Raw genomic sequence first — 17542 nt, 5'->3', positions numbered from 1 at the left:
TGTGTGTGTGTGTGTGTGTGTGTGTGTGTGTGTGTGTGTGTGTGTGTGTGTGTGTGTGTGTGTGTGTGTGTGTGTGTGTGTGTGTGTGTGTGTGTGTGTGTGTGTGTGTGTTTGAAATGGAGTGTATCACATCCAACCCCGTGTACAAATGAAATGGATGCCATATTTTAGTCAATTGTATTTTTCAGGTGTGATTTTTTTTCCGTTACTCTTGGTCTGTACAGGATATTTAAAACACCTTAAAGGCATTGGGCTCATTGATATAAAAAAAATCCTGAATTGGAAGTATCTTAAATCAATAATTCAAAAGTCTTAAAAATGTTAAGACGTGGGAGGTAGGATTATTTATAGTTTCTTATTATATTTCTCTAAATAATTAAAATATATATATATTTATAATTTACTGAATCTGGTTGAAATTAATGTGAATCAGAGTAGCAGAAATAACCAAAGTAATATCTTGGTTTTTTTCTCAGAGGCTAGCTAATGAAGTTTTAAGATGCAATAGTCATTTAAGCAACATTTTCCATAAACACCAATCATAGATGTTTTCATGTCAATTATTTAATCGTGGACCTTCATTTCCTTCTGAGTTGCATTTAAGGTATTTCAAAGTCTTAAATCCAGCTTTCCTGAAGTTGTATAAACCCTGTTTGAACAGCTGGGGTTGTACTGGTGATAGTAGTAATTATAACGGGTGTAATACTAGTAGTAGATGAATCAGCAGTACATCAGTACCTGTAGAAGCAGCAGTAATACATAGATCTTATGAAGCACTGGCTCAATAGTGTGAACATTTTAGCTAAACAATACAACAAACACTTGTTCATAAGGTTGTTAGAATTATAAATCCAGTCCATCTGTCCGTGTAAAATAAAGCTTATAGTCAATATAGAAGAAAGTTGTATACTTTTAAAAATTGCCTGGTATTTTTGTGGTGATAAGGTATCAGAAGTAAATTGTGGGTTTAACCAATGAGTATCTAATAATACAACTTCAATTGTGTATCTAAAATGTTTTTGCGCCTTTAGAAATGTGTGTTTTATAGAATTCTAGTGTAGAGGTAAACTTAAAGTCTCTATTATTTGTCAAAGTACCAGTGACTACAGCCTATTACAGCCTCAACGTGTGTTATTATGAACTTACTTAAAAGTATTCAAAAAGAGCAAAGGTGCTCCATACAGCACACACACATTCAGCATTTCCAGGAGGGTGCTGCCCCCATTTGGTGATTTTGTGTAACTGCAACGCTCCCAGTCAGTGCTGGATTTTCCTTTCTTTAAAATAATGCAGGGCAATTTCAATCATATACATTTGACATATATATAAAAGTTGTACAAATATTTACATTATGTTCTGTGATGGAGGCTTTTGACAATAACACAGAACACTCAACAACAAACAATTCTTATCTCCTTTTGATACTTTAAATTTTGCGAAATGACCACCTATGCTGACATTTTTGCACATAAATCTAACGAAAATATGAAGTTTGCATCTCTATTTAATGCACGAATATTTTAAGGATATATTTATATTTTGTCCTTTTGTGTTTTTTACCTTTTTTATATTTAATTTTACCCTTGTTGTCTTTTGATTTATAATGCATCCTTACATGGCTCGATCTCTTTGTCTGTCTGTCTTTCTCCTACACCTTTATCCCCCTCCATCCCTCCTTCCATTTCCTCGCATCACACTTTGAACTTGCCTGTGAACCTGATGATAAGATTACCACAAACACACACACACACACAAACACACAAGAAAGAAGGAATACATGGAAACAAAACTAAAAGGGCTTATTGCAAATGATATTTAAGCCTGGTGTGAGTGTTTGTGTGAGTGTGTGTGTGTGTGTGTGTGTGTGTGTGTGTGTGTGTGTGTGTGTGTGTGTGTGTGTGTGTGTGTGTGTGTGTGTGTGTGTGTGTGTGTGTGTGTGTGTGTGTGTGTGTTTGTGGGTGTGTGTGTCCAATATATGTCTGTAATCATAATGAGGGAAAACAGAGAAAGGATGGATGGTGTTAGCCGTGTGTACTTTGATATATTTTCACACAAAAACAAGAATCTGCCAACAGCACACATACACTGAATCACAATCTTTCCTGCCATGTTTTTATCAAGATGTCTCTTGTTTTTGGTTGATCTGGCTCCTTAGATGAGCTGTTCCTCCCAAAAGTGTAAGGCTGAAGCCGTAAAATGATTTACAAGAGCAAAGACAGAAATTAAGAGCAAACTAGTCCTAAAGGAGAGTTTTATTCCAAGATGGCGGCAGCCGTAGTGCTGAGTAATGTCTGGTGCTCAGGTAAGCAGTTCCTCTGGCTCCCTCCACCAATTACTGCTGCATCTTAGAAGTTTCCACTAACACAAGGAACAACGGGGGTTGTTAGCATGATGTCTGCCCAAGAAAAGCTGATTCTTAATCCCATGCCCACATCCCGGGTCAATAAGGTTTACATTTAAATAGCTACATTATGGGAAGGTACCGTCACGTTTCTCTTAGCTGCTTCCAAGTCGCATTTAATAAGTGAAAAAGAGATTAAAATAAATATTCTGCATCTTCCAAGCTTGTATTTTTAAAAATTGTGAAGAAAAATACTACATTTATCTTAAAAGTGATGCATTTCAGATTTGATTTAGCCAATCTCAAAGGGTTTCATCGGCAGTTGTGGAGTAAAATCTATCACAGGACAAAAGTAAAATCATTTCCACTTCTTTTTGTGAGTAACACAGTGAGTTAAAATCAACTCTAAAAAATATATTAGTTCTTGGAATTATTTGTTGCATTTAGACCAGAATTTGCTCCCTGTTCCTTTGAATTCCTAACAGAGTTTATCTCAGTTTAGCAATAATCACCATCATCCAGTAAACGAGGCATACTGTGGGGCTGACCTCTCACTCAGAGAGCAGGGGCTGTTTTATTCCTTTGTTTGTCGATCTGAATGGCGGAAGAAGCAGCAGATGAGTGCAAGGACAGGGTTAACAGACTCAGAAAAAAGTGATCAGGGATTTCTTATTCTGCAGAGAAGATTTGTAAAGTGTGTGTTTCAAGCATTTCCTATACTGGATGTGTATTGTTTTTTTTTGTTACATTTATTAATACATTTGGCCAAAATGTTAAACTCAAATATCAGTAGATTTGACTCTGAACCGCATCCTTTTTAGGCTGAACCCTCATCATTCAAATGTGTAAAAATAACTACAAAGCTTGTCCACAAAGCCTTGGAATATTCATATGCACATTATGATTACCTAAATGCTTGAATTATTGCAAATATGGAAGTTAAAAACAGCCTTATTTTGTAGTTCTTTTTCAGTCAGTAGTGTTTTTGCTGCTTTTGCTTCAGAAAAATGTATGTGTCTTTCTGCCTTGTTGTCTGGTTTGTCACCATGAGCGTGTGTGTGTGTGTGTGTGTGTGTGTGTGTGTGTGTGTGTGTGTGTGTGTGTGTGTGTGTGTTTGTGTGTGTGTGTGTGTGTGTGTGTCCAGCTTGTCCAAAGCCTCTCGCTCGCAGTTTGTGACATACAGTATGGTGATCGAATGTTGCAGACATGTCGCAGATAATATTTTTTTCTCCCCCATCGGCCGAGAATTTGAGGCAACAACAATCGCTTTTCAAACCACGTAGCTTTGCCTTATGTACCTCTATGTATTCTCGGTGACCCTAACTGATGTGTGTGTGTGTGTGTTTCTTACAGATATCAGGATGTCTAAAGCAGCAGAGGAGGAGAAGCCTGGGGCTGAGTATCCAGGGGACAGTTCAGGTACACACACCAAACCATATTTATGTTCCATGATACGAGTAGCAGGACATTTTACTAACACATCTTATTTAAATCCTGAGACAAATGTGAAGTAATTTGTGTCTAAAAGCAGTTTCCTTTGATGTTTTAGACAACATACTGAACAAACACACACACACACACACACACACAAACACACACACACACACACAGACTAATAAGCACGTCCTCTGTGTTTCAGACTCTGACAGGAACAGCCCTGATGACCAGGTTGGTTTTTACTTATTTTCTTAACTCTAATCATCACAGGAAATATTAATTCTAATAAAAAATGATGTATAGGCATTAAAAGAGTCATTATGAGAAAAAACGCTGGCACTTTATTTTGTAATAAATATGTGCTTTTTGTCTCTAAATCTGAACAACTTTATCACATTAACTAAATAACACATTAAATTGAAAGTATAAGCTGCTTAATTTCAGGATGAATTAAATTAAAAACACTAAATTGTGACAATTATCGATTGTTTTGACTGTAAAGTATCACAATGAAGTGAATATACGGATACATTAATTTATCTCAGCAACCAATATATATGTATCAAATCATCACAATCCCTTTATATTTTCTTATCTGTTCATTATAAATACACTGAGCTTACCTCTCAAGTCTTTTTTTTTGGTTTTGTTTCATGTGAAGACCCACTTTTAAATGTGCATGGTTTAATTTGTATGATGTGCTGCTGCAGGTCCAGCCGATGAAAACAAGCCCCTTCAGCATCTCTCCCACACCGGCTGGCAGCAAGGTGAGTGTGTGTGTGCAATTGTGTGTGTTGTTTTGGTCAATCCTAGCTCATAATCTAACACAAATATTAGCTATCTGCAGCTTCATAAACACAATCTTTATTAGTCAATCCTTTATGCTTTTCATATAGAAACTATAAAATGCTGAGTCAACATCCTTTTACCATTTACAAAACCTGAACTGTCCTCTGATGGAAGACAACAAGATATAAGCTTATAGTTCTTCTGATTTTAATTTGATATATTCTGGCTATTATATTTAAATTGTATTGAGATTTCAGTATAAATCAGAATCAGAAATCCTTAATTTTGTATCCCACAGCGGGGACATTGACATTTGTAATAAACTTAGGTACTTTTTTTGTATGCATTAAAAAGAACCGTTCCTATATTGGTTCATAAGGGCTTGTGGGAGGGGGGTGTGTTTAAACACTTTTTAGCCTATAGAGAGACTCTTGTAGCCGGCACTGAATATGCAGAATCATTCGACTCTGTCCCCGCCCACCTCCACTGATATTCAGAGAGCCCTGAGAGAAAAGGCAGAAAGAAGAAAGGATGTGAGTGATAGACGTAGAGATGCAGCGCAGTGATGGATGGGTAATGACAGATTGAGTTCAGAGGTCAGCAGCTTTTGAAAATGTTTCTTACATCGTGTAAACGAGGAGGATTGACTCAAGTTTTTGTACAGCCGACCGGCACACACTTCAGTCATAGAATAAAGAGGACGCTCAAGATTAGTATTCAAACTCAGGACAATTATGAGGCGTGTTTTTGTTTGCACCTGCACAGCCGGGTTTGCCTTTTAATGCTTCTACATTCTGAGAAACCTGTTCTCCTGGTTACAGAGACGTTTGTGAGAGCAGGTCCCACACTGGTTGTTCCTTAAGCTTTACAAGACTTTATTATGCAAATGCTGAAAACCTAGATTCTGTTGAATGCTCGTTGATGTCGCATCAATCTCTCTCTCTGGGTTTCGGACTTCAAATGCATGCATACAAAAATAGAAATTAAGTGGTGTGTTTGCATATTTACAAATGTCCTTAAGTGTGTGCACTCTGGGGCTAGATTAGTGCACCTAGCGGCAAAATCTTTAAGAAGTTGTGCTTCTTGTCTACATCCTTCTCTTATATATAAGATCAATCCCTATAGTGACAGACGCACAGGAGTTTCAAGAGGATTTGTGTATCTTATATGGACTGTAAACACATTTCCACTGGCAAAACTTGGGCATATCAATTTGAATGTTAGACATGTTCCTGCACATCTAACCCCAGGTGGATTGTGTGCAGATTCAGTATTATTACAGTTTGGATGGTATGCCGTATGTTGCTTTGGTAACAATCTGTGGATAAATGCTGTTAAACAGGAAGGATACTAACAGAATTTTGCCTTCATGATTGACTTTAGGGAAAGAGCGAGGAGAGCTCTGAGATCGTCCGTAGCACCATTCCTGCTTTAACTCCCTCCCAACAGCAGCAGCAACAGCAGCAGCAGCAGCAACTACAACTACAACAGCAGCAGCAACAACAACAACAGCAGCAACAACAACAACAACAGCAGCAACAGCACCACCACACACAGCTGATGCTGGCTGGCAGTCAGCTAGCTGGGGTAAGTCAACAAAGGCCAGTGGTGTAATGTAATAAAGTACATTTACCTAAGCAACATGTTAAACACTTTTTTAATTGATGCCATAGTATTCTTTTACTCAATAATATATTGGAAGCCAATATTGTACTTGTACTACAATTTGTATTATTGCTGTAAAGCCCCATTAATCATAATCCAGTCATTTAATACAGCTCCTGAAAAAATTAAGAGAGCACTGCAGCATTATCAGTTTCTCTGGCTTTACTATTTATAGGTATGTCTTTGAGTTAAATAATTGTCTCTTCTTTTTAAATTGTATTCTATAAACCACTGCCAAAATCTCTCTGTGTTGAAATTCAACAGACACTGGAATGGCTGCCATACATGTAGAGATGGAGGTTGAAGAAACATTTGGAGTGGTCTCTTAATTTTTTCTGGAGCTGAATATTCAGAATTCTGAAATGGGCCAAAGTACATTTCCCTGTGATACTTTTAAGTATATTTTGGTGTCTATACTTTAGAATGTTTACTTGAGTAAGCTTTAAATGCAGGACTTTTTACTTCATTTTTACAATTGACTATTTCTACATTTATATAGCAAAAGATCTAAGTACTTCTACCTCTGACAAAGATACACACACACACACACACACACATACAAATGCCCGCCATATTTTGGGTTTAGAATAGATTTGATCTTGATCAAATAATAGTTTTGAAAGCAGGATATTTCACCTTAGTGTCTGTGTGTATCAATTTAGATTTTCTAAACTTTATATGAAAAATAATCAAATATATAATCAAACAACACATTTTATTCACTTTTTTATATAAACATTTGGTCTTTAAACAAAAGTTGCCAAGTTTTTTGACAGAAGAAGAAGAACAGAGTGATAGAGAGAGAAAGAGAGAGAGAGAGAGAGAGAGAGAGAGAGAGAGGGAGAAAGAGAGATAGATAGAAGTACTTTCCAAAATTACCACAAATCTTACATTTGTGGTAATTTTAGTGAGTTTGTATCTTAGCAGCTTACCATTGCAACCACCTGGTAAATAAAGCACACATAAGGGTTAACAGCTGCAAACATGCTCCTGTGTGAATGACCCTTAACAATTCTCACGGTTAGGTTCAGAATAATGAATGTGACAATTGTCATGTCGTATATACAGTGTAGGTACATAATTGCCTGAAGCAGAAGAATACGGTTGCACAACATATATATTTCTTTAGGGTGAAATACCTTCAGTTAAGTGGTTCGGCTTTTCTTGCTTGTCTTGCTCTGGCATGCTGTACCGTTTTAAAACAGATTCGCCTACACCTTTACTCCTGGAATGCTTGGGCTGACACCGCTCTTTGTTCTCTCTCCTGACTTTCTCTTTATGTCTCCACTTTTTTTCTCTTTCCTATACATTCTCTTGTTCTTTTGCTGTCATTGTTCTACTCTGTCCTTCACCTATTCTTTCAACCATCTGTATGTCTCTCGCCTCATTGCCATTGCCACGTTCTTCCTCCTCCTCCCTTCCTCCTCCTCCTGCTGCTGCTCTCCTGCAGCTTGCCGCTCTCCTCCCGGCCCAGCAGCAGCTTCTCCTCCAGCAGGCTCAGGCTCAGCTCCTGGCGGCCGCCGTTCAGCAGTCCAACGCCGCCCACGCCGCTCACGCTGCCCACGCCGCCGCGCAGCAACAAGCCAACCAGCAGCAGCAGAGCTTATCCCAATCCCAGCAGCAGCAGCAGCAGCAAATCAAGCAGGAACAAACCATCCAAGTCCCGCCTCCACAGCAGATGGCTCTGTCGCAGCCAATCCAACTCACAGCCCAGGTACGAACCGCCAGCGCTTTAATGAACAGTATTTTCCCTTATAGGAACACGTGTAGCTTCAGATTTGTTGCCATCAAAATACTTTTCTTTGTTCTTTAAACCTTTCTGCTTTTTATTCAAGCAACTCTGTGTGTTGTTGCAGGACATCCAGCAGCTGTTGCAGCTCCAGCAGCTGGTTCTGATGCCCGGTCATCATCTCCAGACCCCTGCCCAGTTCCTCCTGTCTCAGCCCGGGCAGGCACAGCAGCAGCAGCAGCATGGTGAGGTCATCTTAAGGAACTCCAAACCATCACTAAGATGTTTGTCTTTCATGTAAAGTTGAGCGTATACAGTACCATTATAGAACCATTAATTCCTACCTGATTGCCTTAACTGTGCTGTGTTTAATAATTTGATTCAATGGTTGATCTGGTGTGTGAATTGGTTGTGCTTACTTTCACAGGTTTGCTCTCGACACCAAATCTGATCCAGCTACCTCAGCAAAGCCCAGGAGGACTACTGACAAGTCCACCTCGCCTGGGACTCCAAGCACAGGTAGGAAAAACCTCCTTGTGTGAAAGTGGGAGGGGAGTGATAGAAAGAGTAGAAAAACCAACTATCCGACTACCGTCAGTTATTTTAATGCAAATCAAAAGAAGGTCAGGTGGTCCTTCAGTCATTTTATAATTCAAATAAAAAGGTGAAACCTGCTGCAACAATCTTTTTGCTACTGCCAAACAAACGTGGCTGCTTCATTCAGACTTTATTCTATGGTAGCTTATTTTCATAATAGACGCAGAATCTTTATTCTATTCACACGGCTCACCTCGTGTCCACAGCCTTTATCTTCTTTAACAGAATGCCTGAATGCATCCTCACACTTCCGAATGGCTGTTATAGATTTTTTCATTAAGCTCTGATGAAGTCATGTCAAACAGAACGGCATACATTCCCTGCTTGTTCATGTATGTTATGCACAGAGACGATGAATGTAAATGAGACGTGCTGCAGCAGGTTCCATGCATGATGTCTGCTCTATTAGTTGTCGCTGCCAAAGATCGCAGGGTCACATTCCTGCTTCCATGTGCCACTCTTCTTCCTCTCAGCTCACCCTGTGGCAGGCCGAGGTTAAACTCCATCTCCAGATACATAGATTCATGGCATTTTTATCATATTAAGAAAACATGTAGGCAGGTTTTTCTGTGCATGATTCCTGACAAATCTGTTAAGTATACCAATGCATCCAGTTAACAATTACCTCATGTATTCAATGGGCAGTTTATTCAGGTTCCTGGAAGGAGTAAACACATTTTTGACAAAAAATAGAAGAAGAAAAAATGTGTAATAACAGTATTATTATTATTATTATTATTATTATTATTATTATTATTATTATTATTATTATTATTAATAATAATAATAATAATAATAATAATAATAATAAAATAAAAAGAGAGGAAGATGAAAAAGAAGAAGGAAAATTACAGAAATAAAAAATTAAATAAATAATCCATTAATTAATATAATAAAAACATAATTAAAAAACACAATAACAAAGTTCTTTCACATAAAAATATAAAATAAAATAAAGGCAAGTTGACCATAGAACTATCAGTTGCAGGGTTTATGATTATGAGTGTTTGTTTACATCTCCCCCTCCCTGACATCACAGAGGGAGAAGAGTAGCGATGTTGTGCTCAGTGGAAGCGGCGGTGGCTCTATCGTTGCCACCAGCAGCGGCGGAGTTGTGACATCTGTTGGATCTCCTTCAGCCTCCAGCAGCTCCATGGCCTCCTCATTGACACCTGGCTTAACTTCTGGAGGTCACGTGGGTCACGGAGGTCATGGGGGTCATGGGGGTCACTTGGGCGAAGAGCCTAGCGATCTAGAGGAGCTGGAGCAGTTTGCCCGCACCTTCAAACAACGACGCATCAAGCTGGGATTCACCCAGGTAAAGAACCAGGGAGAAGAGGATGGTGGGCAAAGTGTGTGTGCGTGAGTTTCAGCTGACATTGTTTGTCTGTTTCAACCAGGGAGACGTCGGGGTTGCTATGGGCAAACTGTACGGCAACGACTTCAGCCAGACCACCATCTCCCGATTCGAAGCACTCAACCTGAGCTTTAAGAACATGTGCAAACTGAAACCACTGCTCGAGAAGTGGCTGAATGATGCAGGTAAAAATCCAGGTCTGTCATCACCAACATGAAGAAAAGCACTCATTGGAATCCTTTGTTCACTTCCGTAACATAATGACATCATTATTTCACACTCATGCTTCTATTGGCTAGCGCTCCAATACTTTTTACGTGATTAGTGGCTAAGGGTCGGGATATCTCTAAGCAGTTGACCTATTACAACAGAGCTAAGCCATCAGAGCAGACTGGGCTCTGGTTTCAGAGTGGGGAATATTAAAGCTTTTTGAACATTAAAGCATGTAAACATATCACAGTAGACGCACAACATACAAATATGAAACTGAATAACTGCGTAATAGGGCACTTTAAAACATCCATTCTTGTCCTCCCTTTGCTCTTTTTGCTTCCATTCTTTCATTTACGTGCTTGTCTTCATTATTTCTCTCCTCCTTGTATCCCTATGTGTTTCCCTCTCCAACAGAAACCATGGCAGTAGACAGCATGCTGCCCAGCCCTTCCTCTCTCTCCTCCCCCATGCTGGGCATCGAGGGTCTGTCGGGCCGTCGCAGGAAGAAACGCACGAGCATCGAGACCAACGTGCGAGTGGCCTTAGAGCGCAACTTCTGCATGGTAGGAGACTGACTGATTACGTTTAAAGAAAACTCTTATCTCTAAGTCTTCACAGGGAGGCAAACCCTGGCATCTGTACAGAAATCCTATCTCAATACATTTTGAATTTCTAAAAGGAGTTATCACCTGTACACATTTATGCAACCAGTAGATTTAAGGACGGAGTCTCATTGTATGTAGCAAAGTTCTAAGTTAAAGTGCATTCAGACGTTTGTTGTTTTTGTCATTTTGACATAAGAACATCATAAAGATTCATACTAGAAATAAAGATAACATTTAAATGACTGTTATCAGTACCACTGTATAATTCAGACAGGGCAAACTGCTCTTTGCCGCACGTTGTGAAACTGTCCGAGTTTTAAACACATATTTAGCGTTGTGAATTTAACTCGGTTAGCCTTAAGATAAGAACATGGTTTGGCTTTTCAAGTTTGTTACATACATAAGTAAGAAAATAACTGGTGTACTTCCGTGAAAAAGAATCGCTTGGGTTTCACTCGGGACATGAACCAGTCTCCTGGGAGAAAGCCATGTGTTTATTGACCTTTCTATCCACCCCCACCTCTTCCCTATGGGGACCTTTTAGCTCTTTATTGTACGCCACCTCCTCTCATAATTACTAAACCCCTATACCGATCCAGCCTACCAATAAACTATTACGCCCCACTAAGCCAACTAGGAGATAAAGTGGGGCCATACGACTTTAAATCCAAGCTACCTGTGACAACTAATGAAGGCCATTAAATCAAAGATAAGATTAGCCAGGATGTCATCTGAGGGTTAGGTAGGTTTGGTTTCATTATCTACTATTCTGTCAATTTTATGCATGTTTTCCTCCCCAGAACCAGAAGCCTACCTCGGAGGAGATCTTGCTCATGGCGGATCAGCTCAACATGGAGAAGGAGGTGATTCGTGTTTGGTTCTGCAACCGCAGGCAGAAAGAGAAGCGCATCAACCCCTCCAGCAGCACCACCCCTCCCCTGCCCAGCCAGACCTCGCCTGTTGTGACCCACAAAGCCGCCTGCTACAGCCCGCACATGGTACAGTCCACCATACATCCGCTCACTCTTTCTTTAATTTGACCGATCCTTGTAATTGCTTCACACATGGTATTTTCTCCTGACTTCTCTCTCCCTCTCCTCCTCTCCTCCTCTCCTCCTCTCCTCCAGATCTCGAGTCATGGTCTGTCCCAGGTCACCACCTGTCTCAGCACAACAGGTGAGCAGTAATTACTGTTTGTGCCCGTGTAGAGTCTCGTCAATTACATATTAGAGGTCTGAGCGGCGCTTCCCAATTGTGTTTTTGGAACCCTGAGGTCGGCCAGGGGAAGATTAAAGTGTTCCTGGCGTTATTTGGAAGGAGTTGATGAAACACCGAAGAATCATCACTTTAAAAAATCATTTCAGCGAGAGGAAATGGAAAACAATGGTGTTTTTGTTGACAACAACATGGACGTACTGGTCACATCTTGAGTTGCTTTCCTCCCTGAGTCATGATTTATAGAGCTGGGCTCTCAGTGTGAATGATCCCAGGCTTCACTGATATGACAGATGGCCTGGCAGGTAACAAACACAGCTGGAGATGTATTGGCCCGTTGAGCCGTGGATAATACCATCCAAACTTCTCTCTCCAGTCTGCAGTCGAACAAATTAAAGAAGACGCTCAAAAGCAGTTGATGAAGATCTGTGTCGCACAAATGTTTGTTTAGTAATAGCGCTGTAACTCATTCGCACTGCATGGCACTAACATCCCTCTTCTCTTCCCCTCAGCCTCCAGCCCTTCGGCCTCCTGCCCCATGACTCCCGTCAGCTCGGCCGCAGCAGGCACCACCTCTTCCTCAGTGACCTCCCCACCTCATAGCACAGCTAGCCCCGCCCCTCCCAGCCTTGCCGGGGCCCTTGGGCTCAACACCGGGTGAGTGTTGATCTTGTGGTTATCCTTTAATATTTAACATGCTTTGAGAATGCTTTATCCAAAATCCTGTGCAACATGCATTTCATTATGAATAATGACAAAATGTACGGCAGAAACATAACATTTGTCTCCAGCTAATTTCATTATAGGTTAACCTTTTAGGTCCTTAAAGCAAAAGCGAAATTATCAAACACGTATCAGTTTAATAAATTATATGGGTTTTTTAATTAGTATTATTCTAAAACTATTATATTTGGTGTTGCTGCCCCAAATTTGACACTTTATAAACACATATTTTGTCAAATCAATTGTATATTCAAATATAATTTTAAATTATAGCCCTAGATAAAAGAGAGAAACTTGTTTCCTTTAAAAATAAAACGCTTAATTCCTTTTTTATATTTGTTGTTTAATTTGATCAACAAATGTGATGTTTTAGACGTTTTTCTACACATTATGGAGTGTTTGAACAGTTGCTGAATGAGTGAAAATGTCTTCACTCCACCACCGGCAGTGAAAAGCATGTTGAACCTGAGGCGTGCTAAGCTGCATGTCGCAGAGAAATCTGAGGTATTCAGTTGTTAAAGGTCAGACTGCTGCAGCACCGGTTTGACTGCAAATCTGCATGATCACACACAAAGTGATATATGTACCAGGTAAGGCATGCAGAACTATGTGAGGAGCTGCACGTGCCTCTATTACTCCTTAAAAATGGCTGTGTCACAATTTAAACAGGATCTGGAGGCATCTTGTTACTTTGGTCACATGCCATCTACACTTCTGATAGCCAAGGGGGACAGGGAGTTCATGGTGCATTCAGGTGTATCTCATAAAATCAGAAAACTCCTTTTTTTGTTGTATATAGGCCCTGTTTCCCTTTCCTGTCGTGTGTTATATAGGATTTTGTGCATGTAAATGGTCTGCAGAGGCTAAAATCCCCCCCCCCGACTGAAACGCCTCCATTGGACCCCTTTGTTTACTTCTGTAACATAGTGACATCACTACGTATCATGCTTCTATTGGCAAGTGCTCCAACACATTGTACTTGATAGGCTAAGGGGTCGGATAAAAGCAGTTGACCAATCACAACAGAGCCGGCCAGCTAAACAATCAGAGCAGACTGGGCTCTGGTTTCAGACGGAGGGTGAAAAGAGGTGCTGCAGCACAGGCAGTATGAGAAGAATAAAGAGCTTTTTGAACATTAAAGCATGGAGACATGTCAAAGAAGAGGCACAAAACACAAATATGAACCTGAAAATGAGCGGAATAGGGCCCCTATAACCTGTCAAATGCTTTTTCTGAGTGTGAATTTCCCTATGTGAATTTGCGGTCGATCCACTTTTCAGGAACACAATGATGGGAGTAAGCACAGGGATGAACCAGGCCCTCATTGGCAGCAATCCCCTGGCTACCATGCAAGGTGTGTGTGCATGTAAGTGTGTCGGTGCATGCAGCCGGTCCCCTCCAGCCTAGCGAGTCTTCATGAGTCTCCATTTTCTAAAGACCACTTCCCATTTCACCCTTCATCCATTCTGTCCAAAATGAATTTCCTTGCAGCCTCACAGGACAGTAGCCGACAGCTAACCAGACTCACTCCTCCTCCTCCTCAGCACAAACTTTCTGAATCGCTCAGTATGGTGAAAGATTCAATTTGATTCTCATACAATAGCCTGCTATTCTCACAGAGTGACAAGAGCCCCTTATGGCAAAGCTTAGGAGGCCGAGTCAGCTTACAGTAAACAGTTGAACAGGCACAATCCCCTCCCTCTCCATATCCAGGCCTGATGGCTAAATAGGCAGTTTACACTCAAAAATATCCTTTTTGAAATCAATTAAGCATCACAAATAAGGTTTGTTGAGCTCTGCTTTGAATCCTTCCTGTGATCCATCGGCCTATAGTGCCGTTTCAGACCTTCTCTCTGTGTTCGCCGTCATTCAGAGCCGGCCCCCTCCAGGCCATGTGTTGATGAGAAGGATACAGTCTGTTATGGAAACTGCAGCTCTGACTCTCACACAGCTCCAGGCTGAGGGAGAGGGGGGGGGGGGAGCCTTGATGAAAAGACGGGGTTGAAATGTAGTGTTGACGTGAAAAGGATTTGTGGTTTGAATCCCTCAGGGGCCACACACGCTATGAATGTTTACACTCATGGTGCAGCGATGGATTAAAGCATTGACGTTTACACTGGAATTCAAAAGTTAGCACTCTCACTGATATACAGGTTAGAGATACAAGATTATTTTCAGGTATGGGGTCTCATTGAAATATAATATGATGATGCCTGGAAAATCCTCTCCTACAGTTGATTTACTTTTTTATGCGGCGAAACCTGGTGTATGCATAGAGTCAAAAGTTCGTTTTGACTCTTTAATAAGCATTCAACTCATCGTTCCTCTCATCATGTGTAGTGAATAGCTATCTCTATCTTCATCCTGTCTGTCGCTAACACTCCTTGCATTATATGGTATTCATCCCCTGCAAATGTCAGTAGAAATATGTTAGAATAAAAAAAAAAGTCTTTATATTACTAGTGGTTTCTATGCATGCGGATAGTTGTGGTTTTATCTGCTGGTGAGAACTGTTTCTCAGACTTACCAATACATTGATACTAACTTGTAAATGTGTCTGTAGCACTCTTTTTTTTTCTGTAACAGGATTAATGTCCCTGTTATTTCACAGAATACATAGCTGTTGTGAAAGGAAATGATTCTACTATTGGTTTGAAAATAGTTTCATTGTGAATTGGATGAACCGACAGGACGACTAATAATGTTCTATCAAGGAGACGATGTATTCAAACTCTTTCCTAGTTCCTGTGTTTGTAGTCATTGTGTTCTTGTGTTGTGTTGAGTTCTGCCCTGTTTCTGATGTGTTCACTGACTTCTCTTTACTTCCTGTCATTTTCCATCATCCCCTCGACCTTCTTTCTTCAAATCCTCTCCTTTTTTTTATGTCCATCTTTTTGACTTCTCTTTATGATTTGTTGCCTTGTTTGTCGTTTCCTTTGTGTATTTCTATCGCTCTGCTTTCTCTCTTTTTGTCTGTCATTTTTCTCCCTCCTCTGTTGTTTCTCTATTCGTACTCTTCCTCCATCCCTGTCCACACTCTTCTTCCTCACAGCCCTGGCATCGAGCAGTGGTCAGCTGTCCATCTCCAGTCTGGATGGGGGAGCAACCCACATGCTCCTGGGTGGCCCTGGGGGTACCGCCTTACATCCATCCCTTCGCTCCTCCCTCTTCCTCAATCATCCAGCCCTCCTCCCCATGGTGACCGGCTCCATGGCGACAGCCTCCACGCCTGCCATGTCCCTGGCCAGCAGCAGCAGCGGTGGTGTGTGTGGCCCGAGACTCCCCTTCCCCCAGTCCCCCCCCCCTGGCACCAGCAACCTCATGAGCCCCACCACGTGCCACGAGGAGTCCGCTTCTCCATGTTCAAGTCCCGCCTCTTTCTGTTCCTTCAGCGAAGCCTCGCCTCCGCCCCTGGGAGGGGCCATGGCCGAGTGATCTCTGACTGACAGCCAAAGTATCCTTTCAGAGGAGGACGAGGAGGAGGAAGAGTTTAAGGAGCTTTGAAAATCTAAATTTTACAACCTCGCCTTTCAACCAAAGCCATCTCTCTGTCTGATCCATCGCCGCTTTCATCTCTCTCTTTATGTCTCCCCGCTGAAGTCTTCTGAAGCCAAAAATATACACGGACGGATGACGGGAGGAAGCAAAGAGAGAGGGATGATGGAGAGGTTAGAGAGAACTGCAGAACAGAGGGGGGAAATTTGAAACCAAATAATGATCTACAGCTGGAGAGGTGGCTCTGAGGAGTGTTTTGCTCTGCATCGGGGGAAACGGAACAGCATGCTTTTTATCGGCTGGAGAAAAAAATAAACTCGATGAGGGCAGGGATGAGAAGCGAAACTGTGTTTGAGAAACGGGAGGCAAGAGAAAAGACTTGTTTAACAAGCTCGGAAAGGTCATGTGGTTGCAACCAAATTTAAAAAGAAAAAGATGCTCGAAGAGAAACACACTTACTTACAAAGATGAAAAACCAAAATCTCCAAATACCAAAAACTGTAAACCAAAAATGACAAAAAACAACAAACGGAGAGAAAAGCTTTAGTTCAGAAAGACTTTCTGATCTGTCCAGGTTCAGTTCATACTCCATACAAACATTTCCCATTTCACTCAGGATTTCCTTTGTCCCCATTCTTAGTTTTAAAAAGCATTTATTTTTTATTTATCACTTTTTTAATGCTATTTCTTGCCAAATATGTGTGTTAAATGTTTTCCAGCTGATCCCAGATGCAGGATGTCTGACTACCTCTCTCTTTACAGCTTTACAGTGATGAACACAGAGCAGAGTGTTTGTTTTAACCAGCCTGTCGTGACGGGTGGGGTTTACTATGTAGCAAAACCCACCCTTCTGGTACGTGAATAGGATAAAACAGACATGCGTTTAAGTTTAAAAATCCCATTTGACTGAGTTTAAAATGACTTTTTTTTGCTTGTTTAGCAGTTTTAAAAGATTCAAATTATTTTAGAGGGATGATTTACAACTTTTTTGTTCTTTTTAATCATCATTATTATCATCACCAATGCTCTCATTGATATTTTTCTTGTTGAAACCGAGGTATACACACTGCATAGTGCTCATACTGCCTTCAAAGATGATACCACCGGCAGATGTAGACAGTCTTGGGATTTTATTCAGCATTATTTGTCGTCTTTTATTTATTATCACCCCATACCATCGCCATGTCATCTTCCAGACTGCTCATCTACCACCAGACAGTCACTCTTGGATACCAAAGCATCGCCTCTGGCAGCGTAGTCTCTTGATTCGCCCGGGAGACGAGTGTCCAGACAAAACCTCAGCCGTGTCAAAGGGAAAACACACACACATACACTACAAGCATAAGAAGGAGTCCAAACCAAAAAAAAAAAGAACA

The 17542-nt window shown here is 40.9% G+C and overlaps 1 protein-coding gene across 1 annotated transcript; it reads left to right on the top strand.

Moving 5' to 3' along the window:
- Positions 1-3702: 3702 nt before the first annotated feature.
- On the top strand, positions 3703-17173 carry pou2f2a (POU class 2 homeobox 2a). The gene is made up of 15 exons (XM_063899719.1): positions 3703-3760; positions 3981-4009; positions 4489-4545; positions 5951-6154; positions 7683-7946; positions 8089-8206; positions 8389-8480; positions 9598-9876; positions 9959-10100; positions 10543-10691; positions 11534-11731; positions 11861-11909; positions 12461-12605; positions 13952-14025; positions 15724-17173. The coding sequence occupies exons 1-15, from the start codon at positions 3703-3705 to the stop codon at positions 16104-16106; spliced, it is 2241 nt and encodes a 746-aa protein (XP_063755789.1). The 3' UTR covers positions 16107-17173.
- The last annotated feature ends 369 nt before the right edge of the window (positions 17174-17542 follow it).

This window comes from Eleginops maclovinus, chromosome 13, assembly GCF_036324505.1.
Source record: "Eleginops maclovinus isolate JMC-PN-2008 ecotype Puerto Natales chromosome 13, JC_Emac_rtc_rv5, whole genome shotgun sequence".
Taxonomy (NCBI): domain Eukaryota; kingdom Metazoa; phylum Chordata; class Actinopteri; order Perciformes; family Eleginopidae; genus Eleginops; species Eleginops maclovinus.
Note: the sequence above shows the minus strand (reverse complement) of the source record. Positions and strands in the feature narration are given on the sequence as shown.